Raw genomic sequence first — 25,719 nt, 5'->3', positions numbered from 1 at the left:
AGTTTAATCACAAATAAAATAAGTGTACACCGAAAACGTGTGAATAAATGAGCGAATAACACTAAAATATATTACTGCAATTCAATATGTGCTAGTAAAGTAAGTAATAAATTGAACTAGTAGATACTCCGCGGAGACGTGTGCGGCTCTCTCCCTGCGCTCACCGCACTCTCCCACCCGCACGCGCTCACTCATTGTGTCGTTTGTTACTCGCTAGCGTAAGTTAAAAGTTAATGAATCGTAGTACGCGGACACGGGGAGAGGCGTCAAGTCACGAAGCCCCTTATTTATAATCGCTGGACGTTCTCCCCGCGTGTCCGCGCTCCGGGTGAGCGGTAGTGGCGAGGGGTGCGGGCGTGGCGCGGAGTGCAGGTGTGATGGCGGGTCGCGGGGCGGCGCTACTCCTCGTCGGTGTCGGCGTCGCTGGAGAACTCGGCGCCGCCCGCCGCCTGCAGCCGCGGGGGGAACGGCCCGCGGGTCTGTTGTCTATAAACATTGAAACCGTCGTAAGAAAAAATAAATGCACGCATGTTACAAATCAGCACCTATAAAAATCGCTCGGAGATAAGGGCGACTTTTACGAATCGCCGACTGGAGTTACGAGTGAAGTCGTCGTTTGTGAATCGAACATTAAAATTTGGCAGGGTGCTATGATTTGCAGCTCGGCAGTCGGTTCGTAGGCGAGCGTGCGGTCGCGCGGGCGATACGTACGCGAGGCGGCGGTAGTGGTTGAGCCACTCCTCCAGCATCTGCGCCTGCAGCAGCGGGCGCGCCGGCAGCCCCTGGCGCGCCGCCAGCACGCCGCCCGGCGTCACGCAGCACGCCACCCAGCGCCGCACCACGCCCTCCGCGTCCGCCAGCTCGTCCACGGTCAGGAAGTGCACCGGCAGCAGCTTGCCGTCGCAGTCCGTCAGCGGCAGGAAGGCGGTCGCCGGCGGCGCGTCCGCCGGGCGGATGTACGGCGGCGCCGGGTCGAGCGCCACGAGCGCCGAGAAGTGGCCGCGCGTGTAGGCCAGCGCGAGCGGCGCCGCCAGGCACGAGTCGCGCTCGCACAGCAGCGGCAGGTACAGGCCGCGGAAGCGCGCGTAGCCGAGCGCGTCGCCGCGGAACGAGCTCACCACGTCCTCGCCGTACACCACGAGCGGCCGGCGCAGCACGTGCGCCAGCGCCCACACGTGCAGCTGCTGCAGGGCCGCGCCGGGCCGGGCGGCGGCGGCCTGCAGGCGCGCCCACTCGGCGCGCAGCTGCGGCTCGTCGGGCGCGTAGTGCAGGCGCGCCGCCTGGCCGCGCTCCCACGCCGCCCAGCGCGCGTAGAAGGCGCGCGCGCCGTGCTGCAGCGACTCGGCCAGCGCGGCGCGCAGCGCGTTGTGGCGGTCGAACACGCCGTACGCGGCCTGGCACACGGCGTCGGGCAGGCAGTCGCCCGCCGAGCGGTTCCACAGCGCGTACAGCCGCGACCCTGCGCCGGGGAATGCGACGTTACGAGCGGGTAGATCGTTACGCGCGACCGGAACGACCGCGGACGCGTCGCGCTCTAATATATTACGTTACCTAATCGCTCGGTCAGTTCGAGGCTCCAGTTGATGAGCGGCGGGTCCGCCTCGAGGGTCTGCTGCGCGTCGCGGTCCAGCAGCTCCGAAAACAACTGCTCCTGGATCGGTGCCGGCAACTCCTCGATCTCTGCCGAATGACACCCGTCTCATAAATACGACCATTATCTAAACCGTACTACGTACACGCACGTATACGCTTTTCAAACTCGCTGACGATATATGTACGTGTTCATTTGGTACTTAAGAAATCAGATTGTTCGGGTTTAAACCTATATTTAGTTCACACATTACACGTAAAAGCGTCCGACTGTAACATGGATAGTTTGATAAAGTATGTAATTACCTGCGGGTAAATAAAATGTGCAGAACTCGTTGATGTACCGGCACGGGAAGTTTCCCTTCTTGTATCTGATGCACGACGCTATGTGGCGCCGTATCGCCGACGCTAGGTCGGGTGCTGTAATAATTAACAAGAAAAATCTATAAATTATTTGGGTCTCACAAAATTTATTGAACCTAATGTTCATTATTGATTCGCATTTAGTGATGAAACAATCGCAATGGAGAAGAACGAACAGACAGTGCCTAAGTACCGTATTAGATAAAAACAAGTAAATACACACCTATGTATGAGGGTGAACGCTTAAGGCCGGGGCCGCCGCCCGATATTCTCGATAAGAGCGTGGACAGGATCTCTTGTCGCTGAAATCTGTAACAATATTTCAATTACAAATCGTTTTTGTAAGATTATTACGGAAAGAGATCGTACGAGACCGAAACATTCGGAAAGACAAAAGGATTAGTTTCGCTCAGAAGGGGGATATAGAAGGTGTATCGTATTCTGAGTGTACATGTGAAATGGAATATAAAGTGCAGCGTGCGGTGCGCACAGCGGCGGCGCGCGCCCTGCAGTGCGCTGCACACGCGGACGCTGCGCGCCGGCGCCGCGCGCCACCACACGCCGGCACCGGGCCGCGCTGACACAACACGTGCAGTGTAGCGCCGGGACCCGCCCGCACGTACACTAGCGGGGTGGCGTGTGTGACGTACGGTGCACAGCGCTTACCGTATGGCGAGGTGCACGAGCGTGTGGCCCGCGTCGAAGGCGGAGGCGCGGTTGAGCAGCGCCACCTCGGGCGGGACTCGCCCGCACGTACACTAGCGGGGTGGCGTGTGTGACGTACGGTGCACAGCGCTTACCGTATGGCGAGGTGCACGAGCGTGTGGCCCGCGTCGAAGGCGGAGGCGCGGTTGAGCAGCGCCACCTCGGGCGGGACTCGCCCGCACGTACACTAGCGGGGTGGCGTGTGTGACGTACGGTGCACAGCGCTTACCGTATGGCGAGGTGCACGAGCGTGTGGCCCGCGTCGAAGGCGGAGGCGCGGTTGAGCAGCGCCACCTCGGGCGGGACTCGCCCGCACGTACACTAGCGGGGTGGCGTGTGTGACGTACGGTGCACAGCGCTTACCGTATGGCGAGGTGCACGAGCGTGTGGCCCGCGTCGAAGGCGGAGGCGCGGTTGAGCAGCGCCACCTCGGGCGGGACTCGCCCGCACGTACACTAGCGGGGTGGCGTGTGTGACGTACGGTGCACAGCGCTTACCGTATGGCGAGGTGCACGAGCGTGTGGCCCGCGTCGAAGGCGGAGGCGCGGTTGAGCAGCGCCACCTCGGGCGGGACTCGCCCGCACGTACACTAGCGGGGTGGCGTGTGTGACGTACGGTGCACAGCGCTTACCGTATGGCGAGGTGCACGAGCGTGTGGCCCGCGTCGAAGGCGGAGGCGCGGTTGAGCAGCGCCACCTCGGGCGGGACTCGCCCGCACGTACACTAGCGGGGTGGCGTGTGTGACGTACGGTGCACAGCGCTTACCGTATGGCGAGGTGCACGAGCGTGTGGCCCGCGTCGAAGGCGGAGGCGCGGTTGAGCAGCGCCACCTCGGGCGGGACTCGCCCGCACGTACACTAGCGGGGTGGCGTGTGTGACGTACGGTGCACAGCGCTTACCGTATGGCGAGGTGCACGAGCGTGTGGCCCGCGTCGAAGGCGGAGGCGCGGTTGAGCAGCGCCACCTCGGGCGGGACTCGCCCGCACGTACACTAGCGGGGTGGCGTGTGTGACGTACGGTGCACAGCGCTTACCGTATGGCGAGGTGCACGAGCGTGTGGCCCGCGTCGAAGGCGGAGGCGCGGTTGAGCAGCGCCACCTCGGGCGGGACTCGCCCGCACGTACACTAGCGGGGTGGCGTGTGTGACGTACGGTGCACAGCGCTTACCGTATGGCGAGGTGCACGAGCGTGTGGCCCGCGTCGAAGGCGGAGGCGCGGTTGAGCAGCGCCACCTCGGGCGGGACTCGCCCGCACGTACACTAGCGGGGTGGCGTGTGTGACGTACGGTGCACAGCGCTTACCGTATGGCGAGGTGCACGAGCGTGTGGCCCGCGTCGAAGGCGGAGGCGCGGTTGAGCAGCGCCACCTCGGGCGGGACTCGCCCGCACGTACACTAGCGGGGTGGCGTGTGTGACGTACGGTGCACAGCGCTTACCGTATGGCGAGGTGCACGAGCGTGTGGCCCGCGTCGAAGGCGGAGGCGCGGTTGAGCAGCGCCACCTCGGGCGGGACTCGCCCGCACGTACACTAGCGGGGTGGCGTGTGTGACGTACGGTGCACAGCGCTTACCGTATGGCGAGGTGCACGAGCGTGTGGCCCGCGTCGAAGGCGGAGGCGCGGTTGAGCAGCGCCACCTCGGGCGCCGTGAGCGCGCGCGCCGGGTCTCCGCCGTGCGCCAGGTAGGCGTCCACCAGGCGCCCGTCGCCCTCCACCACGCCTGCAACGTCACGTCGCCGCGTTATACACGCAGCACTGGCACGAGTACCACGCCCGCACGCACGCCCCTAAACTCGATTTACTTCTGCGAGCTTCTCGAACGATTTTATATCAACATGTTGATACAATTTAAAATTATTGCCCTCCCAGTGTAAATTGAACGTTACTCATGAATAATAAAAAAAAGGAAAAAAAATACCACAACTATTATGAATTGCAATATGAATCATTATTAAATAAAACAACAGCTGTAATCATTTCAAAAAAACTACACAAATAAAATCCCAGAAGACTAAAATCGATTGTAACATATTCATACGTAATAAACAATGTACTGACCGAGACAAGCCTGCAACCAGAGCCAGTCAGCGTTATTGTTAGCGCGACGCTTGGAACGACGACTGTTGTTATCTAGCTCGTGGATCGACGCCGTCTGACTGTTGCAGATGTCGTTTATACCTGCGCAACACAATACAAAAGTAAGTTACATATTTTTATTAAAAAATCTAGTTCTGCAACAGCTATATAATCTTTATATAAAAAAGGGTTAATTTCGTAATACCTTGATAAAATCGAAACTTAAATATTATTATTTGCTATGTACGTACCGAGCGCAGGTCGGTGCACGGGCGGCGGGGAGGGGTGCGGCGCGGGGTTGCTGCTGCCGCACATCGCGCACTTTATCGACTTGGGCCAGTTGTCGTACGTGCACGTCTACGAACACACAACATTCATATAATTAATATTATTAATACATATTATAACAAATGACAATAATAGCGATGACACTCACAGGACAAGGCCACTTGGCGACGGAGGAGGCGCTGGCGCCCTGCGGCGACGATATCCTCAGCGGCTTCAGGCGCTCCGCCACCGCCTCCGCGCCTGCAACACACAACACAACAATTATGATTCACTTTATTTATTTTATTTATTTATTTATTTATATAATTAGAACGGCCAGGCCAATTACACTAATTACAAAGTAATACTAAAAACAAAAAAAAAAATAATAAACAATGTACATAAAAATTATTATAAAACAAAAATTCAAAACCTACAGTAATAAATCTTTACAATAAACTAAAACAATAACAAATAACAATCATATAATTTCACTATCACGCGTTCCTCTCACAATACTCCAAGCATACCGACAAAATCACGCTCCATTCATCCGCAAACACATCAAAGTTTGGACTAGCGTCAAGGAGAGCATTGAGTGCGGAGAGCGATCGGGGGATAGGAGATCTCGCGCGTGAGACAGTGCGGCACGTCGGAACAGCAAACAGCTTGTGTTTTCTGCTCCGGCGGTAATTATTTGGTGCATATATTTGGCACACCTCAGAGATAAGGTCAGAGGCATCGACCCTACCTCTGAGAATCTTGCACATAATAACCACCTGATCATGAGATCTTCTAACCTCCAGTGAATGTAGTCCCAAAGCGCCCAAAAGGAATTTAGTTGGATACATGTAAGGGTAATAGCCATACCTACGCTTGTACAAGTATCTCAGAAACGCCTTCTGAACTTTCTCATTATAACACTTACATTTATTATATACAAGCAAAAGCAGTAGAAAAGAATCCTACATACCTTAGTTACAATATTTATCATGATTTTTACGGAGATTGTTTGCTAATTAATTTTGTTGCCGAAAAGTTCGGAACCAGATTTGAGATCTATATCAATGGCGAAATTTGCCAGCACCACTAAGTTTCTAAGAGGCCGAGATAACATGAGATCTACATAAGGAAAATAAGGTTCTACTCTAAAGGCCTGTCGAAACGTGGGATAATTTTTGACGTATTCTTTTTAATATTTTCTCATCCATTACGTTCTCACGTCTACCCAGGCCTCGGAAGATAGTCAGACCGGCCCTAGACTACTTGGATAGTGATAGTCTAGTGATAAAGTTAGTGATATTTTTGTGTCGATGAATCAGTGTATATTTAAATGTGTGTCAAGGTCAAGTGTAACAGTTGGTTTTGGTTCAGAATCAATAAGTACTGCACTCAAGGTGAATTATGCAACTGTAACTAAATACCTGACTAGCATGCGTACATAATCTAACAACAAAACTATTTTATATTGAAACTTCTAAGGAATGCTTACAAAACATCTTAGGCACAAAAATATGTTGCTTGTGTATTTACATAATTTTATTACGAAGAAACTCTCTATAATATCAAATTGCATTACGCATTAGGAATGCAGCAATAACAGAGTTTAACAAGCGTATAACAGCGGTAACCGACACAAGTGGGAATAATAACACATCTCAAATATCCAAGTGGAATCATTGCCAAATAATATGACACTCATAGTAATCCCTACATTTATCTACATATACTAGTTGAAAGATATAACAACCAAGTCGTTGTTTCTGAAACCGTGTGCGACTAGCGAATGTATGCCTAAAAGCCAATATTCGACTACGGTAGTCTGTGTGATCCAATCCGAATAAGTAATACGAGACAATTTTACACCTTTTTTCTATCTATGCCGAAAACGAAAATACTTCGTCACGGACGAAACTACAAATGGATAACATTGATTCAAATAATCTTCTTCTTTGTCAAAGACCAGCTAATGAGTTTGTAAAGGCGTTCCTTAAGTTCTTCTCACATGTTTGTGACCGGTACAAACGTTAAAATAATCACTAGTAGTAATAAATATGTCGTGTACATATGTTACCGCAAACGTCAGGCGTGGGCAGCGCGCTGGCGCCGTCCTGCAGCTTGAAGATGTCCTCGTTCAGCACCGGCTTGGCGCTGCGACACATCGTGCACTGCAACAACGCACCCTGCTCATATATCACACCTACACTCTACTATATCACACAGTTACTTACAAACAAGGGGGTAAGGGGAGGGTCATAGAGGGAATATAATTCTGTGATGGTATATAAATTAGAGCAGAAATAATAAACGGATATTGAATTTAAATCCTTTTACTTACATATCAAGCTAGACAATGGTTATTCGAAAAGATTGATTGATTATGAGATACTTCTTATTGTCTACTATTACTATCGTCAAGATAAAGTTAGCATGTGCCCGATACCGAAAACACCACGAATGCAAACTAAGCATATGATGCATCCTGCAATACCAGATTAAACCAGCTTTTGGACTGGCCGCACCGAACATAGCTTACTTTTCTGATCATTTACCGACCGTGACTGCAATCGTTGTATTCCTTCAACCTTTGTGGGTCATATTTATTAACAACAGTCGCCACTAGGTTTGCCAGATGGCCGGGTATTTCCGAGATTTTCCCGGAATTTTGCGTGTTGTCCCGTGTCCCGTAATTTTACTTTGCTGTCACGGAATGAAAAAGTACTAAAGTACTTGATTTTACTAAGGTACGATGAGACTAAGACTTTTTCTTTTGTCATTCTTACTGAATGTAGTCTCGGAACGGAGAGTCTGATTCCGTTCGTGGCCCCAGGAATGTCCAGGAAATGATCAGCCTGGATCTGGCAACCCTAGTCGTAACTGAAGCCAGTGATACCAGTGATGAACACACAGGAACATCAAGGTCACGTTCATACAAATGACTTGCAACAGTGCCGGCGGTGGCGCGTGACGTCACAATCAACAAAAACATTTAATAAAATACTAAGTAAGCACTATTAACTGTCTGCTACAATGAAACGATCTGCGTTCATTTAACTACAGTGAGGTACAGCGACGCAGTGACGCAATATATTACAATATCAAATTATATTGACTTTCTACTCGCAGTTTAAAACTGCAAGAATTTGCGCCGGTTTTTAAGTTAGATAAATTGTTTCTAATATTTATTATCCATCTGGTGTTTTCAAGCTCTTTGGCTTCTTTTTTTATCCTAGACAAATAAAATTAGTGTAAATATTTTTTGCTTTAGCTTGCAAATCAGGATAGGGGCCCTAATAAAGTAAATAGATAGTTATAGCGATATCGATAGTTTAATCTCGAAGACTTTTAGGTTATAATCTCCCAATCAAACCAATACTTTGTGTATAACCCATCGCCTCGAGAGAGGATGAGAGTGCAACAATAGCGCAGCGAGTAACGTGATTTAATGTGATACAATTAAATACACATTCGGTAGCCAAACGCTAATGGTTATTGAGCTGAGCAGCGACAATGTTATAATGAGACAGGTAGCAAATAACAGTGGGCGGTGGACTCGTTTGTAACTAACTAGATCAAAACTTCCGGCTTCTACTTGCGGTATACTGAGTTACATCTTTACAATAATTCTGGGAATTGGCGCCCAAGAAAGACGTCCACTGACCAATTCAGAACATAAATATCGATGATATTGTTTAAAAATACTATCACGCATGTGAATGAAGCAAAAGCAGTTGGAGAGATCATAGGCAGTGACGTTCTTTTGTCCAAAATACCTAGTTCTCTTCTCTAAAAAAAACCAAGATGCCTTAGCTTGTGAGGGTCATAGAACGCTAAAATAGGAAGGAGTTACATTACAAGAATGCAAATAAATGAAGCCTAAAATAGTGCCACAGGCAAGACCCTTGAATGTAGGAGTGATGGCATGTGCAGCAGATAAATAAATTGGATTTAAGTTATCAGAAGATCTATAACGCGATGAAATTGTGGTAGGTATTATGTGACTTTCGATAAAAAGAGCGGAACATATGTTATGGAATGCCACTTAACAAACCTACATACATATTTCCTGCACATTCATAAATCTCATCATAATAAGAAACAACATCGTTCCACTTGGTGAGATAAATATTTGTATCAAAGTTTGGGTTTTTCCCTGGATATGTTTTTGCAATGATTTGCGATTACGTCGGCACAAAGTACAAAGTACACTACATACAGCTACGTTAATTCTTACGCGTGTTCATTTTTAACGCACATTGTAGGCGTTTTGTAGCAAGTAATATGATATGCATAAATGTAAGTTTTTCCTCCAAGTGAGTGTTATCTGACCTCCACAACCTTAGAGGATAACGATATAGGCACACTTTATAATTAAAACATTAAGCCGCTAGAATATACATGGTTAAGTTAAACTTGGTGCCAGAAATGCCTTACTAAATAGGTACCTCCGTTCTCAGGGACTGTATGACTCGATAGAGACATAATTTTAATTAAAACTTAATCACTATTTACGATGGGCGCTGAAGAAGTGGGTTGATTGAATATCTTACTCGTGTCTGAGTAAAACTATCTCGAGAAACTGTAAGTGAGTACGGAGCATAAAAATTGTAAATAAATAATCTGCGCATGCCAATACAATAAGATGATCGGTTCTTATCCTGTCTAGCACTAAACAAGCGCACACGTCGCTATCAGTCGTCGATCTGTCTGCACGTATCCTACTGTACTGGGGCAGGGGATCACGGTCGTTCATGAGCATTAAATAAGGAATGTGTTTTGAAAATCAATATGATGTTGCATTTCCTAATCTCATTAAAACTACAATGATATACTATAGTCCAACAACTTAGTAGAAGTAGTAGCCTTACAAGCAAAGATCGCGGCTAGCGGATAAGTGTAAAATTCAGAATTTAAAACTTCCGTGACCCGCCTATGCAAATGACGGTAGCCTGTTTGATACAGCTACTTTATTTTGGAAAGATCTAAAATTATCAATTATAACCTTAATAATGTGCCCGCCAAGGTTTTCTACTAAGTTGTCGGACTATAACGCTTCGTCCACTGAGACAGTCAGAGAAAGGAAATATTGATCGCCTCGTGAATTTATGTTATGTTATATTAAAATCGACATATTCGCATATTATTGTACAGTTAAGAGTGCGATAACCGTGCACGAGGCGCATGAAACATAGTTTTTAATGTGCATTCGTTCCAGCCAGCGTTATTGGCGTGAGTCACACGGCGGCCGCGCCGACGACCGCCGCGCGCTGCCAACTGCTCAGTGAAAGTGTTACCTATTGTACTCACACTTCAGTCTTTTAGTATGAAAATATGCAGATTTTGTTACTAACGAGTCAAACTTAAGTCACCGTTTTGTTGGTCTATGTATGCAACTTTTAACGGAGAAATGAGTTCGATTTAGTTTTACCGAGATGAAACTGGTTGGTTTTGAACAGTATAGAAATCGAACATATGCAGTTTTCGGAACGTTTCTAAAGTATTAAGTTATCGTTAAAACTGTGTCACACACATACGAGCATGATGAACAAAACATAATGCCATCAAAAACATTCTGTAAAAACCTCAAGTCTCGCCGTAAAAAGTTGTGAGATCTATATAATACCAAGTCGATTAATCTATTTAGTCTCTACTTAAAGGACCTTCTGTCTTAAGTTATTACGTATGTTATTATCATGCCAATTTAAAAAAAAATACCCCTAAAACAAATAGACCGACCTGGCCATCGCATGATTTGATTATTAGTATGTATCACACTACACAGCACGACAAGAAGTTAATGCTCCTGAAATGTTAATAGTGGCGAATTTGTGTTTTCTTGCGATGACCAAGTCGATCTATTTGTTTTAAAGGTATTTTTTTTTATTGGCATGATAATAACATACGTAATAACTTAAGACAGAAGGTCCTTTAAGTAGAGACTAAATAGATTAATCGACTTGGTATTATATAGATCTCACAACTTTTTACGGCGAGACTTGAGGTTTTTACAGAATGTTTTTGATGGCATCTCACTTCTTTTTGTAGAGCGAACATAAGTCCAATTTGTATGGAAAGACGTTTTATTTTCATAATTCAACATATTATCTTATGGGAATGTTGTTCAGTTTCATGGGCTAAACACCTTTACCCCCTCCCGTTATGCCTCATATAGTAGGTACCTATTTACACCTATTTATTTTATTTTCTACAGTAATAATAATTCATTAACTGCAAATGTAACCTTGTAATCTTATTTATTTATATGGGATTACAAAGTTATTGTTGCAGTTGGTGTATTTAGAAAACTGGACCGAAATTAGAAAATATTAAATTTTTCCCCTGATTAAGACACTAAACCCTATTTGTATTCTAAATTTTAAGCTTCTAAGTCTGCTAGAAGTACCTTAGACTTTTGATGATCGGTGAGTCAGTGAGTCAGTGAATCAGTGAGTGACAAAATTCAAAATTTTAACAAGTAGTCATTCTTAAACTACTGGTTCAAATTGACTGAAATTTTAAATGTACCGTGTTTATACAATGACTGATTAGTTGCTGAAAATCCAGGCTTCTTGTTTTATCCACAACGAAATTATAGGGGTGTCAAAAATAGCCCGAATTGCTTCGAGAAAAGAATGTTACGGCCGTGCCGCTTTTTTTTTGCTCGACTTGCGGGGGCACTTCCGTGCCCCCAGATATAGAATGATTGTATAGTTTATCAAAGTTTTACAAAGATGGAATCGATATCTTGCGTCGACATCGTTACGCGCCCTACTTCTGCCTATTGTGTACAAAAATATCGAACAATAACATTACAATGTAACAAACAACGGCTACACATATGTTTGAATTTTAAAAAAATGTTTCTATGTATGCAAAATAATGAAAATTATTATTACTTCAAAATCCATATTTGAAAACACTATACCTATCTATACTAATATTATAAAGCTGAAGAGATTGTTTGTTTGTCTGTACGCGCTAATCTCAGGAACTACTGGTGCGATTTGAAGAATTATTTTACTGTTGGATAGCCTATTTATTGAGGAAGGTTATATATATCATCACGCTACGACCAATAGGAGCAGAGTACCAGTGAAAAATGTTACACGAGGACACAAAAACGGGGAAAATTATGACCTATTCTCTCTTAAGTGACGCAAGCGAAGTTGCGCGGATCAGCTAGTCTAAAAATAATAACGTATCCTATCACCGTTCTTCTGCTGGGCAAGGGTTCCCGACGACTTTGCTATCGTGGAGGCTCAAGACTTTGGATGCCTTCAAGCTTTCCTTTTTATTCATGCAAAGTTTAATGACTCTCTTCATAGTTAAAACAAGTGATAATTATTTTTAACACACATAAATTCGAAAAATCATTGGTATGAAGCACCGGGATGGAACCCTCGTCCACTCGAGCAGAAGAAAATTGCTTAGGCCACTCGGCTACGACAAACAAAAATTTTAATAATGGGAATTTAATATGAAGATAGCGGAAAATTGCTTCATAAAACTGATACAAAATGTAATATTAAGCTATTCTCTCATAATGCAGCTAATCGTATCTGAGCGCACAATCTCACGCCTCGCCGTCACGGAGCCAGTCGCTGTTGGCAACCAGTGGTGAACAAAAACCGACACAATCATCCGTGAGACACGCTCTTTCGCCTACAACACTCATTATTACCTGACTTAAACTTACAACCATACATTAATATTATGATGTCGTGAAAGGTGGTAGAGAATTTTCAAGATAACTTTACTGCTAATAGGCAAATCTCTAATATGTTTATTGAAACGAAATTAACATCGCTTATAGCCAGTCTCCCTCTTCCAGGCTATGAATTCCATATGACAGTGGGTACAGCCAGCATCAATTTTGTTTTACGTTTTAGAAGTCAGTATTATCCATTAAAAAGTGGTCGACGAGGCAGTCATCAGCTGAGATAGTGTTAAAATATATGGTGATTTAAGACACTCCAGATCAGAAAGAACGTATGGGACGTATATGAATACTAAATCTGATTGTTGTGAAGAGCGGGTTGACCCATACAACCGAACCAACCAAACAACCAACAAAACAACCAAATTCAGTATATTAGACACCAAACATTTTCTTTTGTTTGATGCACAGAATTTCGCTGCTACCACAAATTTCAATAACAATATTGTCTAAGTGATAATTTAACAGATAGCAGAACTGGATTACAAACATGACTAATGACTAATGAGCCAATCAACATACCTTAAATATCACTATCAATCAAAACTCTAATTTGGCACGCGAGTATGGCGCAATGGTTCAACTGCCCATTATCGCTACCATTAACGTGACGCGGATTCGATTTCCACAGACTAAATTAGGGTTCAGGCTGAGTTACTAAGTAACTAGTGTTAAATGACAATTAAATTGTAGTAAAGTTTAGTCTTGGCATTAACTACGTATAAATATACATAGTTTGACTTAGAGTAATTAAAATAGAATACCTTTCGTGAGAGCGGAAAGTTCTCATAAGTGCAGACGTCGCAGCACCACTTGGAACTCTCGCCGGCCGACACTGAGCTCGCTGTCATCTGAAACATAACACAAATATTAACAATGTGTATCTACTAGTACTACACTACAAAGTATGATCTAAAGTTGCTTTGTGCTGACTGTCCCTTTGTAGGCTTCGGATCTTTAAAACTACTTTAATAGACTGATTCGAAAGAAGGTTTATGATTTTTCGTAAAATAGGCCGCTAGTTACAAATAAATACGGAGTATGAAAGGATAAGACAATGTTTTGTTGATAATGCTGTGTCACTTTCAATCAAGTTTAACATTATCTGAACACATAATTTTTTAAAACATAACTACTGACTGATTAATAGTTGATTATTTAGTTTATTGGCATTTGATGAAAGATATTCCAAGAGCAATAGAAAAAGTCAAAACAAACATTTTACTTTTAAATATCAATTAAAATATACATGAATACTTCACACAAGTGTGAGTAACACTGTGTGCATGGTATCAAGAAGAACAAACAGTAATTAACAGTTTTAATGGATATTTGTCATAGTGAACTGTTTTTAATTATAATCAAACATGACCTCTGTTTACTGCAGGCAAACTCATAAATTCAACTTCATGTTGTGTGAGCAACACAAAGTGAAATAAAATAATTTACTTATATTCTGGAAATTCATGGTAAAAACACATTATTAGGTATATTGAGCATAAATACATAAAATTATGCCTTTTCCACATAGATAGAGTAGTCAGAGGTCAAAGAGTGCTACTTGTTACATTCTTTACAAATTCCTTGCTGCATTCACATCCATACATCTTGTCACACTGCATATTGTATAGCAAAAAATAAAGAATAAGATAGTATGTGTAAAACTACTTATAGATGGAATGGCTAGAGTATTTTAGTCCAATTTGAGAATCAAACCTATGACACGAGCCTGTAACATGCAATGATGACCTCCAACATTCACATAGTGTACTAACATTTTATTTATGTTATGTACAATGAGCATGCATGAGAGATACTGTCATTGACTGATAATCACATGATCATGATCTGATTGTAAAGTTCAAAGGGCACTGCGACTGACTCACATCCAAACAAAGTTATAATTTGTGGCAAGGATTATATTAAGTGATCGGGAGGGGATTTTATGGCATTGACTATAAGATAAAACTATTGTAGAAGTTGTTAATTGAGTTGCTAACTAAAAGATTATCCCCTCATTATAAATAACTCTCACATTTTCCTTAGAAGTGTTCTTGTGAATACTTTTGGAATGAGTAATCAAGTAGTTTTGGAAATACCCATGTTTTCACAAATAGTGTTAAGTTTACTCATTTTCAAAACTAACTTAAAGTTAGAATGTTCCGTAATTAGTTAAGTATTTATACAAAAACCAAAGAATAAACATTACAACTGAACAATCATAAGCTAATCGTATACACAATAGGAAGCTAGTCTCCTGTCATTATCTGGGTCAAAACATATCCATTCCAATACATACATACAAAATTGATAAAAATTTCATAGAACATATCAATAGCACCATGTTCTCTGCTACATTCCTCCCAGATGTGATCAGTCATGACAGCCCATGTCTTCAATATTATCATATAATGACTGTATTTATTTAATAGTCAAGTAGTCTCTAACAATCAATACTTTTGAAAGGATGGTGAGGGACAATAGAATGTAAACACAATGATAAGAGTAGTAGAAGTAGTGCAGGTCAACGCATGGTGATGTCTGGTGATTGATGTGTTGTAAGGGGTGAGTGTGAGTGGTCACCTGGGTGATGCTTGTCTGTGACACATTGGTGGAGGCGTCGAGCGTGTCCGGCGGCGAGGCGGGGGAGGCGCGCGCGACGGGCGAGGCGGCGGGAGGCGCGGGCGCCGCGGCGACGGGGTCGGCGGGCTCGTGCTCCAGCGGCGCGGGCTTCGTACTCCCATCATTCTGCACCTCCTCACTCATTGTACCATCAATTATAACATTGAGAATCCAACTTCACTTGCTACACTTCACGATTCACTACTATGAGGTTCTCATGATACGAGATTCTTTAGTATCGCTCGGCTCGTGTTTACACAGATGTACCTAGTGTCGACTATTGTTTCACTATGGGCGCCTCTACGCTGTTTCCTGTGACCTAAAAAGTAATAAGTTACTTGTAATGAGCTGACGAGGACGAATGCCTAGTCGGCTACTAGCGCGTTGTGAAATAGAAAGGGGAGTGAATAATTTCACCTCAAGAATTTCTTATTGGTATCGCTGACAGTTCGCGACACTAGTGCGATGAATGCGAAACTTATTTATTATAGATCCGAGGTTGTTGATACGAAACTTGGCATCGTTCTGCTTAGAAATTTGGCGTCGTTACACAACATAAAACATCAAGAGTGGTGATGGCATAAGGTCAAGACTACTAGAGCGATACGATTTACTCACTCTGTGCTGACGATGAGACGATCAAATTACAAAAGCTTTTCCCGTGAAACTTGCCAAACGGTGGATAAAACAAACCTGGGGGAGACGGAAGAAAACATAAAAGAAACAATGGAGATAGAGGCAATTATGTTTATACGGTATTTTGACAAATTTTGTGTCAATTTTGGTGTCATTCAGAGAAACGAGATGGCTTACTTTTTCTGTCTGTGTCAAAATTGGATAGAATCAACATATGATTGGTCATAAACAGCAAATATTTCAAACAACATGAGCATCTATCCAATAGCATCCCATTTTAATACCAGACAGCCAATGATAAAAAAGGAAACAATTTTATTCAAAATGGCTACCCTGATAAAAGTAAAAGTCTCTGGTCTATGGTTTTAAACTCTATTTCTTGCCCTATTTTTATCTGTTCTAAAATAAACAATTTAAAAAATATATTGCCCTGTCTTGGATATCATATATTGACATTGATTTTGTCATTTTCATGAGTGAATCGCGTAAATGACAAATTTTTGGTACCTACGGTTGTTTTCAGTGTTTTTACATAATTTTGCTTTTGAATTAGGACTTGAAATATTTAAAATGCTTTAGTATTAAGTTTAAAATACAGTCTATGATTTCGGATGAATTTTAGAAGTATTTTGTCTAAAAGTTCCCTAAAATCGTCATCTTCAAGAAAAAGCTTAACGCATTCAGACGAAGTTACAAAATTGCAAAGTGAGATCGAATCGCTTAAATTAACCGTTGATTCTCTTAAAGTCTCCGTAGAAAGCCGAGACGCAGCTATAGGAACATTAGCACGTGAAAAAGAAAAAATATACATTGAACTGAAAAGCGCACAAAGAACTAATAGAAATATACATCAGCAACTTGTAGACGAAAGGTAAAATTAATCAAGGTATAATAATTTGTCAATATAAGTACCTACTAAACAGCCTTTCTAACTTTAACAACTCTTTCTTTCCATAGAGACATACATTCTAAGGAAAAAGATTTTCTTATTAATGAAATAAAGAGATTATCCAAACGCTATGAGAACGAAACCATTGCTGAAAAAAATGAAAGCGTTAGTACCTATTCCCTTCTTTTAAATGCAGCAGTAATAAGCAATTTAAAATATTTTTACTACGGGCAACATATTCTGAATCAGAGGATACCACACTTATATGAAACATGAAAACAATGTTTCTCGTTATGAATATAATAATTATAGATTACTAGGTACTATACTATATGCCTTATCCGATCACTTTACCTTTTAAAGTTCAAGTTTGTTTTACGGTACATGAGTTACAGATGTACAAATATCTGAAATTATTTTTTAAACTAAATATGACATTAGGTAGTAGGTACCTACTATGTACCTACGTCAGTAGTTAATTATGATACCTATACCTAATAGGTAAATTAACTTTTTGCTTAGAGTTATGAAGATCAATGCAAAATGATATATGATGAATTGAAAGCCAAGGATGAAGTTATTTATAATATCGGCGCAAAATATATGAAAATAAAATCAAGTAAACTTACTCTTCAAAAGAAGTTTGAAAAGTTGCAATTTCAAAATAAAAGGGTTGGTATTTCTATTCTTTCTTTGCTAATATCCCCCTGCGTATAACGTCGTTTTTTGTATATCTTTTGGTCGCATCATTGAGACATTTATTTGTTTTTTTACAGACCTGCGAAAATATTATTTTATTACTACAAGATAATAGAAGAACTTTAGATAATCTTTTAGAAAATTTGGTTAAATGTACTACTGTACCTCCGAACAGCAAAAATTACTTAAATCTCTTACAAATAAATGCTAGTCTTCATTACGAGAATACCCAGCTAAAAATTTACCTATCATCGAAAGATTCTACTACAATACAGACTGGGACGCTTCACCAAGAAGCTAGCAATGGCAATGAACAATTTGAAAAAGCTTGTTCTCTAGCTAGACCCGAAAAGGCTGTGACAAAATCTGAAGGAAACATGAAATACCATTGCGATAAACCACCAGACATAGACCGATGCACAAAATTAAAATGTTCCGAGAATTGCGATTTTATAGAATCTAAGAACTTTAGATATATTCATCAAACATTTTCTCCTAGTTTACAATGCTCATTACACAGATCTGCGTCAGATTCTTGTATAATAAGAAAGGATTTAAGTGAACTTATGAATATAAATTAAATCTAGAATACAATGTTGCTTTATTTATACTTACTTTATTTCATAAATCGCTTGAGCCCATAACTACACAAATCTTTATCTTCGCTGCACACCATCAACCGCCAACTAACATTAGGTACTTAGGTATATTTTGTTTCTGTTTTAACTCTTCACCCATATTATAGTACTGCGTAGGTGCCTGAGTACCTACATCACGTTAAACTAAATTTCATAAAATTAAACATTATTCGTAAATATTATGATATATGAATATGCCTATGAGTAAACTTTTTATACTAAAGGTGGCAAACTTGGCAAAGTACAAATGGAAGAAAAATGCCTTAGTTTTAATTTTTCAGAACCAAGCCGCCTCATCTTTGTCGCCGTCACGATTTTTTTTTTGTCGTATGGTTAGTGGTCAATTTAGTGTCAAAGTTGTTCAGTCCGCCCGAGAGGCCTTTGACATGGCTTAACGACTGTTATTTTAGTAGATAACAACCGGGACCGACGTTTTACGTGCCCTCCGAGGCACGGAGACGCCCAGCTCAATCACCACTATGCGGTCACCCATCTATGGAATAAACGCGCCAAGAGTTGCTTTACCCACAGATCGTTTACCGACCGGTGAGCGCAACTGGCTATAGGTTACGATTAAGGGATACGAATTTTAATGAAAGCACCAAAACTGCTACATAACAACACATGCCGCTTTCATCGGATATTGTCCCAATTTCAGCTTTTGTGCACCTATCGATGATGTCAACGTATTTTTTGTCTATTTGCGCCTGCAAGCCCAGAACCTATATAATAAAATGTGCAAACCAACTTCTATGTACTTATGTGACTTTGGTTTCGAAAAATGGTTGATAATGTGTTACAAAGGTTTACGCTAGTCAATAGGTGTAGCGTTAGTTAAATCGGTACTTAATCAATAGCAGTAGTTATGTGGCACATGTGCCATTTATATTAATCATGATCAATGTAGGTAGTAGCGTAAACTAGGATGAAACGTTTCAGTTTCAGAACGTTACAAACGTTGTCTATGAAAAAAAAAACAGAAATAATGCTGCCACAACAAGAATGAAAATTCTCCCTAAATTAAGGGTAAATTTGACTCTATTACGTTACAATAAAATCAACCGTTCAACTAGTATTTTTCGTTAGTAAAAAAAAGACAATAAAAATAAAATATTAAATATGCGTGCATTATTATTTCAAACTACATAGCCATCGTAACACCAGGAAGAGATGATGTTCGTAATTCTATTGTAGTCATTTTACAATTTAACTTGACAAATAAGATTTTGGTGTTTTTTTTAAACCATGTATTATGTACGAAATATGTGGGTACCTACGTTCTGAGTTTATAATAAAATGTTTATATTCTTTTTAAACCTTTCTTAAACAGTTTAAGTGTCATCTTACAAAATTGATTCAGAGCTGATTACCATGTCTTTTTCGAGGGTATGTTTTATGTTTTGTACAGTAAAAGTACAGTCTAAATTATTGCTACCAAAGCAATTTAAAGATGAAAGAGTCGTCTCTACATAAAAATAATCTCTACACAAGGATAGCACAGATAGGTATAAAATAGCAAATAAAACCTCGCTTCGAAATTAATATTGGAATAAAGTAAACACACAATTAATTTATTTAAAGGCATTTTTTGCTTAATTAATTTTCTCTGAACTATAAAACATATTAATAATATTTTATCCCTAAGCGTCATTTAAGAGAAATCATAGAAGGCAAACTGCCAAATATACTTTCGGAGAATCGTCATTCGTTACCTACTAATTATGTAGTAGGGTGGTGGTGGGGAGTTTGGGGAGTGAAGAGGGTGTGAATTCTTCGTATTGCAAATTTGGGATCTATTGTTGGCAACACTGTTCTCCAGATTTGTGTGTGCCGGCATCGCACGTGAACGTGTCGCAAAAATCTCAATAAATTAGTGAAATCACCATGTCGGACGAATATTTCTATGGTACGTATTATTCTTGATATAACTCTAGTTGCACTGGATGTTTTATTTACGAAATTGTGATTGTACTTTGCCGTTAAATATGTCTACTAAATAAGCGTCGGCTTTGACACCCGGCTCTCGCCATTTTATTTCACAATTTGATATTGATATCGGTTTTAGCCATAATTTACTATTTTGCTGCTCTTTAATCTTGTACGCTTTCATCATATTTTTGTTACTTTCGGTTATGTAGCTAGTTAACGACTTGCCGCCATTTTCGACAAGTATTTGAAATGGCCAATTTTCTTCTATGATAAGGCATCAGCGTTCTGTGTAACGTATTTAACGTTCATCCCACGCGTGATGATGTCTATTGATTTTTCGCAAACGCATGGTGCGTTGCAAATGTGCGAAGTCAGTGGTAGTTAGGCGCGCAATTTGAATTTGCGGCGTCCAAGCCGTGACAGTTTACATATCGCCGGTTTGCGACTACGATAAACATCTCTGGGAACCTAATGCGCTCCAACATGAGCGTGTGCCGACAAAGTATCATTGTTTATATCCATGTATTGGGCTGCAGTTCTATCTTTTGAGGTTATGATGACAAATTAACACGAGTTTTTGTGATGAGATCTTGGCGTCGACCGTTAACATGTTAATGCTTCTAGTAAGGGTTTGTTGTTAACGTTATACTTTGCGATTTCAGGTGTCACCCTGTCCTCTTCACATCCGGTAGAGTCATGGGACCCCGAAGCGAAGGCGGAGTACCCGCGCAGCAACAAGCTGCTCATACGCCAGGCATTGCTTGGACCAGACGCTAAGCCTGATGAGCTCAATGTAGTTCAGGTATTGACATCTGCTTTAAATGGCTTTCATTTCAGGTTTTGTTTCAGGAAATACTATTATAAAAGACCAAAAATTGATGAAATCTTAATAAAACTGAACACATGAACTAAACAAAAGCAAGTCTGGTCATGAACAACATATAAATCATTTGATGAACTTGCACAGGAAGTGCATAATTAGAAATAGACATGACAACATTTAACTTTTCTCAGTATGAGTCACTGAAGATGTGTTGATATGATGATAAAAACATTACCATTGGTAATTTTGACGGGTGTGCGACGTCGTTCTGACTGTTGCACTGCCTGCTTGTGATAGCTTCGAGGCATTTGTCTGATCTACACATTACAACTTTTTTGAAACATGTCATGAGGAGACAAGTCACTGTATGTAATTAATTATCTGATGTCATTGACACTACAACTAAACAAACATACACAGAGGTACACAGTAAAGTGTAAATGCAAAAAAATACTTAAATGCAGGAAAGCCTAGATTTGTCACAATGTTTGTGCAGTTTTGATCAGTTCAATATATAATGTTTAAACTTGTGCAGGTTGAAGCTATGTCACTTCAAGAAACTATCAAGATCCCTGTGGCAGTGTTGAAGGCAGGAGAACAGAGACACGCACGCCTTGACATTGAATTCCCTGACGCGCCCGTCACATTCACACTTGTACAGGTAAATATACTACACGATATTATAACATTAGGCAGTAAAACTTGAGGATAATTTGATTCGAAAATAATACTGTCATTGTTGTACTAAGCTATTTATAAATTCTTCTATATGACACTTTTATATAACCAACTGAAATCTATTTGTTTTATATGATGATAAAAACATTACCATTGGTAATTTTGACGGGTGTGCGACGTCGTTCTGACTGTTGCACTGCCTGCTTGTGATAGCTTCGAGGCATTTGTCTGATCTACTAATACAAACATCGTAAATACTGTTTAATATGTTACATGCATGTACTCAAAATTGTTGTGTGATGGTCTGCAGGGTTCAGGGCCAGTACATTTGATTGGCCAGCACCTGCTCGGTGCCCTAGTGGAGGAGTTTGAAGACATGGAGGAGATGGAGGAAGAGATGCTGGATGAGGAGGAAGGTGACGATTCTCAGTTCAAAGTAAGTTGACATTTATAACTGTTTGTTCAGAACAGATATTTAAAAAATCGATAGTGGAAAGAATTCTGTATGACTCATAATGATGTTGCAATCAATCAATTGTGTTGCCAAGTGTAGTTTGAGTAGTGTGTAGATATGAATAATGTTTATCACAATAATGATATGAGTATACAGTAGATTGCTGAATTTACAGGAAGATGAGAGTAAAAGGAAAGCATCAGCAGGCAAGCGCAAGACGAATGAGGTACTGAAAACCTTCATCTAATACAAAATTACTATGTGACGGGTTCCAAACATGCTCAACAGAGGGAAAAGGACCTGTAACCCAGATCTGTTTAACAATGACAGTCTGAACTACTTATCAATCATCAAACAACAACACATTTTCGAGTTGTTATAAATATTATGACTGCCATTTTTCATAAGACTGGGTGCTCACACTCTTGTGTCAAAATTATTTGTTTTTGATGAAAACATCACAATCTATTATTGGCTGTTGGTTTTCTGTACTCATTCAATGTCCCTTTACCTTCTGATAGCTGTGAATATACTACTGTTTACGACAAAATCCGACGTGCATGATGTGTTTATTCATGGCTGTACTTGACAAAAACGGCCGTCTTTTTTGCTAGATAGAATATCAGATTAAAATATTCTTTCAGAGATGGGCACTGCATTACACACTATTTGCATTTGCAGGATGAAGATGATGAGGAGGGTGAGCCTAAAGGCAAGAAGGCAAAAATGTCAAACAACGCCAAAGGCAAGGCTCCATCGCCTAAGAAGAACGCCAAGAAGTGAAGGGGCCGCGACGTCTCGCCGGCCCCGCCCGCCGCCGCCCGCTCACGCGCGCCTCTACCACGAGTCAGATAGACCAATTCCATTTAAGACTGACTACATACTCGATCATAACGGTTTAGGTATTGTTTACCTAGTGTAATTTGGGACAGTTCGTAGACGAAACTCGCAGCACACAGGCAGTGAAGTGCGCGTGGTAGCGGGCGGCGCGCGGGCGCGGTCGGCCGGCCTCCTTAGTTGTAACTGCATAGTGTGGTAATTCAGTCTAGGTTAGCGTTGTATCGACTCGAGCGTGAATGGGTGAGTGCCAGTGTGAGTATATGTTCGTGATAGTTACTTACTGGTCGAGGTATCTGCAGACTTATCGATCCGATCCCGAGTGGTTACCGACGATCGAGTGTGATTTCTTCACTTATATTTTTTGTATTGTTTTTTTCTAAACTAAATTTCCATTCCTTACTGTGGTATAGTGTTATGGATGTCAAATTTAATATTAAAATAAGTCTTAAATTCACAGATGTATTTTTAAGTTAAGACAATTAAGCATAATCAGTGTACTTTAAGACATTGATCATTTTGTATGGAGTAGCTACTGGTCGACATGTAATTGAATTTGCTAATGATTTCTCATTTCTGAATGAAAAACTGATAATCTATTATAGTTTGTTTGTACATATACATTATAAAAGCATAAGAACGGTAACAATAAAGTAAAAGCATTTCTAAACATACTTGTATCTTTTATTTATCACCCATCAAGTATCATTTGCTGTCCAACAGAGCCTGCAGTATTCTATTTCTTTCTCTTTGTATGTTATTAGACTCCTCCACAGAGCGAACAAGCATTTCAAATTTATCATTCTCCTTCCTGTGCTGTACTTCTTGTACTACTCTCTTTATTTCATTCATTGTAATGTTGTCAATGCCAATATGACTGCATGTGTTTCCTGAAGGTGAATGCTCATCAAATATCTTCTCAAAATATGAGTAGTATGGCCAGTTGCTTTTGTTGGTGTTTCCAGTTTCCTTCTTTTTCTCTGCCAACCTGAGATATGTTTGTTTTAAATTACGAAATTTTCGATCGCATTCTTCCGTCGATAAACCTATTCTAGGCGCAATCATTCGCCATACGTTTTTCTTCTTAACCAGAGGGTCCTTGAATCTCTCTTTATTTTCTACATAAAAAGCTAGAAGCTGTTTGACATAGTCTTGCTCTTGAGCTTTAGATGCAAGCTTGTTAGTCCCAGCATCAGTACTGCTGTGACAAGTTGGTGCACCATATATAGCTTCAAAGTCCTTGTAGTATCGCCATTTTGTGATGCACCTGCCTGTATCTTCCCTCATTTTAAGTCTGATGTAAGTTTGTTTCAAATTACGAAATTTTTTGTCACAATCACTGGGCTCTTCTCCAACAGATGCTGATATCTCTTTCCATAACTCTTTCTTTTGAAACCTAGGGTTTTTAAACCTGTCAGCCAGTTGCATGTATGCATCTATTAACAATCTTGTTTTATTTTTATCCCATGGGCCAATACTAGGATTGTAATTGTAAAATATTCTTTCAAAATAATGATGATAAAGCCACTTTATTGGCTTTCCAGTTCCTCTACTTTTTTCTTTCCAATTAAAGTACCCTCTTTTCAAATTCTTAAATTTATGATAACAGTTGTATTCTGTGGTCTCTAGTTGAGTAGCTATATCCTTCCAAATATCTTTCTGCAAGCAGTCAGGACTTCTAAACTTGTTTAAATTTTCTATATAGAGAGTGAGTAGTCTCCTGACTTTGTGTTCTTCCCAGGGCTCCAGCACAGAAGGTGGCAGGGACTTGCATTCCTTGAACACTTCCTCACAAGTGTTATAATGTACCCACTTAATATCCTTCCCTAATCTTTTCTTCTTCAATAGTCTTATGTATGTTCTCCTGAGGTTCCTGTACTTCCTACTGCACTCATCAGCATTAGTGCCCAAGTGGACTGCAATTTCATTCCACAGTGATTTATCTTTGGCAACATTTTTAAATCTATGCTCTAAACATAATGTAAGCAGTAATCTTACTTTATTTCTATCCCAGAAGTTGTCTTCATCTTTGGTTTTAATTATTTCTTTATCACAAGTATCAGAGACAGTTTCTTGAACAACTACTGGAGCTTCATTAATTTGTATATATTGTCTATCTCCTGTGTCTACAATATATCTTGCCTCTTGCCCTGTAACTAGATAATAACAACATATTATAACCTGTTTTATACACTCAATAATAATAAATGGACTAGATTTTTTTGTGATGCTTACAAACATTATTAACTTCTTGAGTAATCCATGTCATAAATAATAAATATTTTAGGATAAGATGAAAATATGTTTTCTTATCTGAGTTATTTACGTAGCACGATTGTGGTTGAAGTAGGCAAGTTTATTTCTATTCAAAGTTGATGTCAAAACTTTAAAAACAGTTTTACTATAAGATTAAATTTTCGAATCGAAATCCTAGTCGTACTTATTTATTCACCATTTAATACGGCAAGTAGCTGATCAGTATTATTTTCAAGAACTTTGTAATAAGTGTTTATTATCAACTTACTTTGTGGATTTTGTATGGTAAAGTTATTGCTGCTGAATATGACATTGCTTTGGTCTTCCCTGAGGACAAACCAGTAGCTTTGGTTGTGAGGATTGTTTATATCCATGTTAAAATACAAGTTTCGTATTCAATGTTTTGAAATTGAAAGGTAAACAACTCCAACAAAAATATAGCGCTTTCAAGCCCAAAAAGCACTGCAATGTGAATTCGGTTCGCCAATAGAAAATGGCGTTTGCTAACACAGATAATATTAACCTAACCTTTTAAAGTAATAG

General features: G+C 41.1%; 4 protein-coding genes across 11 annotated transcripts; 2 read left to right on the top strand and 2 right to left on the bottom strand.

Moving 5' to 3' along the window:
• Positions 1-258: 258 nt before the first annotated feature.
• On the bottom strand, positions 259-16,208 carry LOC142983443 (ubiquitin thioesterase trabid-like). 6 transcript variants are annotated; one of them, XM_076130311.1, is made up of 13 exons: positions 16,031-16,208; positions 15,299-15,656; positions 13,480-13,566; positions 7,064-7,181; positions 5,168-5,259; positions 4,983-5,088; positions 4,714-4,833; positions 4,228-4,375; positions 2,177-2,262; positions 1,897-2,010; positions 1,552-1,680; positions 712-1,459; positions 259-486 (listed from the first exon to the last, which is right to left on the bottom strand). In XM_076130311.1, the coding sequence occupies exons 2-13, from the start codon at positions 15,479-15,481 to the stop codon at positions 399-401; spliced, it is 2,019 nt and encodes a 672-aa protein (XP_075986426.1). In that variant the 5' UTR covers positions 15,482-15,656; positions 16,031-16,208; the 3' UTR covers positions 259-398. The 6 variants fall into 6 exon arrangements, with proteins under 6 accessions (XP_075986426.1, XP_075986424.1, XP_075986427.1 ...); XM_076130309.1 differs by having other exon boundaries at positions 15,956-16,207; XM_076130312.1 differs by having other exon boundaries at positions 7,073-7,181; positions 15,956-16,206.
• Positions 16,209-16,406: 198 nt separating this feature from the next.
• LOC142983409 (uncharacterized) lies at positions 16,407-18,142 on the top strand. The gene is made up of 4 exons (XM_076130244.1): positions 16,407-16,844; positions 16,931-17,027; positions 17,385-17,534; positions 17,639-18,142. Exons 1-4 carry the CDS (start codon positions 16,585-16,587, stop codon positions 18,140-18,142), a joined length of 1,011 nt encoding a protein of 336 aa, XP_075986359.1. The 5' UTR covers positions 16,407-16,584.
• A 1,804-nt stretch (positions 18,143-19,946) lies between these two features.
• On the top strand, positions 19,947-23,594 carry LOC142983454 (nucleoplasmin-like protein). 2 transcript variants are annotated; one of them, XM_076130334.1, is made up of 6 exons: positions 19,947-20,105; positions 20,791-20,930; positions 21,487-21,612; positions 21,940-22,065; positions 22,259-22,309; positions 22,765-23,594. In XM_076130334.1, the coding sequence occupies exons 1-6, from the start codon at positions 20,084-20,086 to the stop codon at positions 22,864-22,866; spliced, it is 567 nt and encodes a 188-aa protein (XP_075986449.1). In that variant the 5' UTR covers positions 19,947-20,083; the 3' UTR covers positions 22,867-23,594. The 2 variants fall into 2 exon arrangements, with proteins under 2 accessions (XP_075986449.1, XP_075986450.1); XM_076130335.1 differs by lacking the exon at positions 22,259-22,309.
• LOC142983453 (uncharacterized) lies at positions 23,583-25,672 on the bottom strand. Of its 2 annotated transcripts, none has more exons than XM_076130332.1 (2): positions 25,445-25,672; positions 23,583-25,076 (listed from the first exon to the last, which is right to left on the bottom strand). In XM_076130332.1, exons 1-2 carry the CDS (start codon positions 25,548-25,550, stop codon positions 23,626-23,628), a joined length of 1,557 nt encoding a protein of 518 aa, XP_075986447.1. In that variant the 5' UTR covers positions 25,551-25,672; the 3' UTR covers positions 23,583-23,625. The 2 variants fall into 2 exon arrangements, with proteins under 2 accessions (XP_075986447.1, XP_075986448.1); XM_076130333.1 differs by having other exon boundaries at positions 23,583-25,070.
• Between the last annotated feature and the right edge of the window lie 47 nt (positions 25,673-25,719).

Source organism: Anticarsia gemmatalis, chromosome 24 (genome assembly GCF_050436995.1).
Source record: "Anticarsia gemmatalis isolate Benzon Research Colony breed Stoneville strain chromosome 24, ilAntGemm2 primary, whole genome shotgun sequence".
NCBI lineage: Eukaryota > Metazoa > Arthropoda > Insecta > Lepidoptera > Erebidae > Anticarsia > Anticarsia gemmatalis.
The sequence above is the reverse complement of the archived record's forward strand: the minus strand, read 5'-3'. Positions and strand labels throughout refer to the sequence as shown.

What these genes read in the sequence shown, in the direction of transcription:
- LOC142983443 (XM_076130311.1), bottom strand. Translation starts at nt 15,481, where the DNA reads ATGAGTGAGGAGGTGCAGAATGATGGGAGTACGAAGCCCGCGCCGCTG. An exon ending in CGTGCACCGACCTGCGCTCG is followed by an intron (nt 4,834 to 4,982) that starts GTACGTACATAG and finishes TGTGTTGCGCAG; the next exon opens with GTATAAACGACATCTGCAAC. An exon ending in CTGGTTGCAGGCTTGTCTCG is followed by an intron (nt 4,376 to 4,713) that starts GTCAGTACATTG and finishes GTGACGTTGCAG; the next exon opens with GCGTGGTGGAGGGCGACGGG.
- LOC142983409 (XM_076130244.1), top strand. Translation starts at nt 16,585, where the DNA reads ATGAATTTTAGAAGTATTTTGTCTAAAAGTTCCCTAAAATCGTCATCT. An exon ending in CAGCAACTTGTAGACGAAAG is followed by an intron (nt 16,845 to 16,930) that starts GTAAAATTAATC and finishes TTCTTTCCATAG; the next exon opens with AGACATACATTCTAAGGAAA. An exon ending in TTGCTGAAAAAAATGAAAGC is followed by an intron (nt 17,028 to 17,384) that starts GTTAGTACCTAT and finishes CTTTTTGCTTAG; the next exon opens with AGTTATGAAGATCAATGCAA.
- LOC142983454 (XM_076130334.1), top strand. Translation starts at nt 20,084, where the DNA reads ATGTCGGACGAATATTTCTATG. An exon ending in TCACATTCACACTTGTACAG is followed by an intron (nt 21,613 to 21,939) that starts GTAAATATACTA and finishes GATGGTCTGCAG; the next exon opens with GGTTCAGGGCCAGTACATTT. An exon ending in GTGACGATTCTCAGTTCAAA is followed by an intron (nt 22,066 to 22,258) that starts GTAAGTTGACAT and finishes CTGAATTTACAG; the next exon opens with GAAGATGAGAGTAAAAGGAA.
- LOC142983453 (XM_076130332.1), bottom strand. Translation starts at nt 25,550, where the DNA reads ATGGATATAAACAATCCTCACAACCAAAGCTACTGGTTTGTCCTCAGG. An exon ending in TACCATACAAAATCCACAAA is followed by an intron (nt 25,077 to 25,444) that starts GTAAGTTGATAA and finishes GTTATTATCTAG; the next exon opens with TTACAGGGCAAGAGGCAAGA.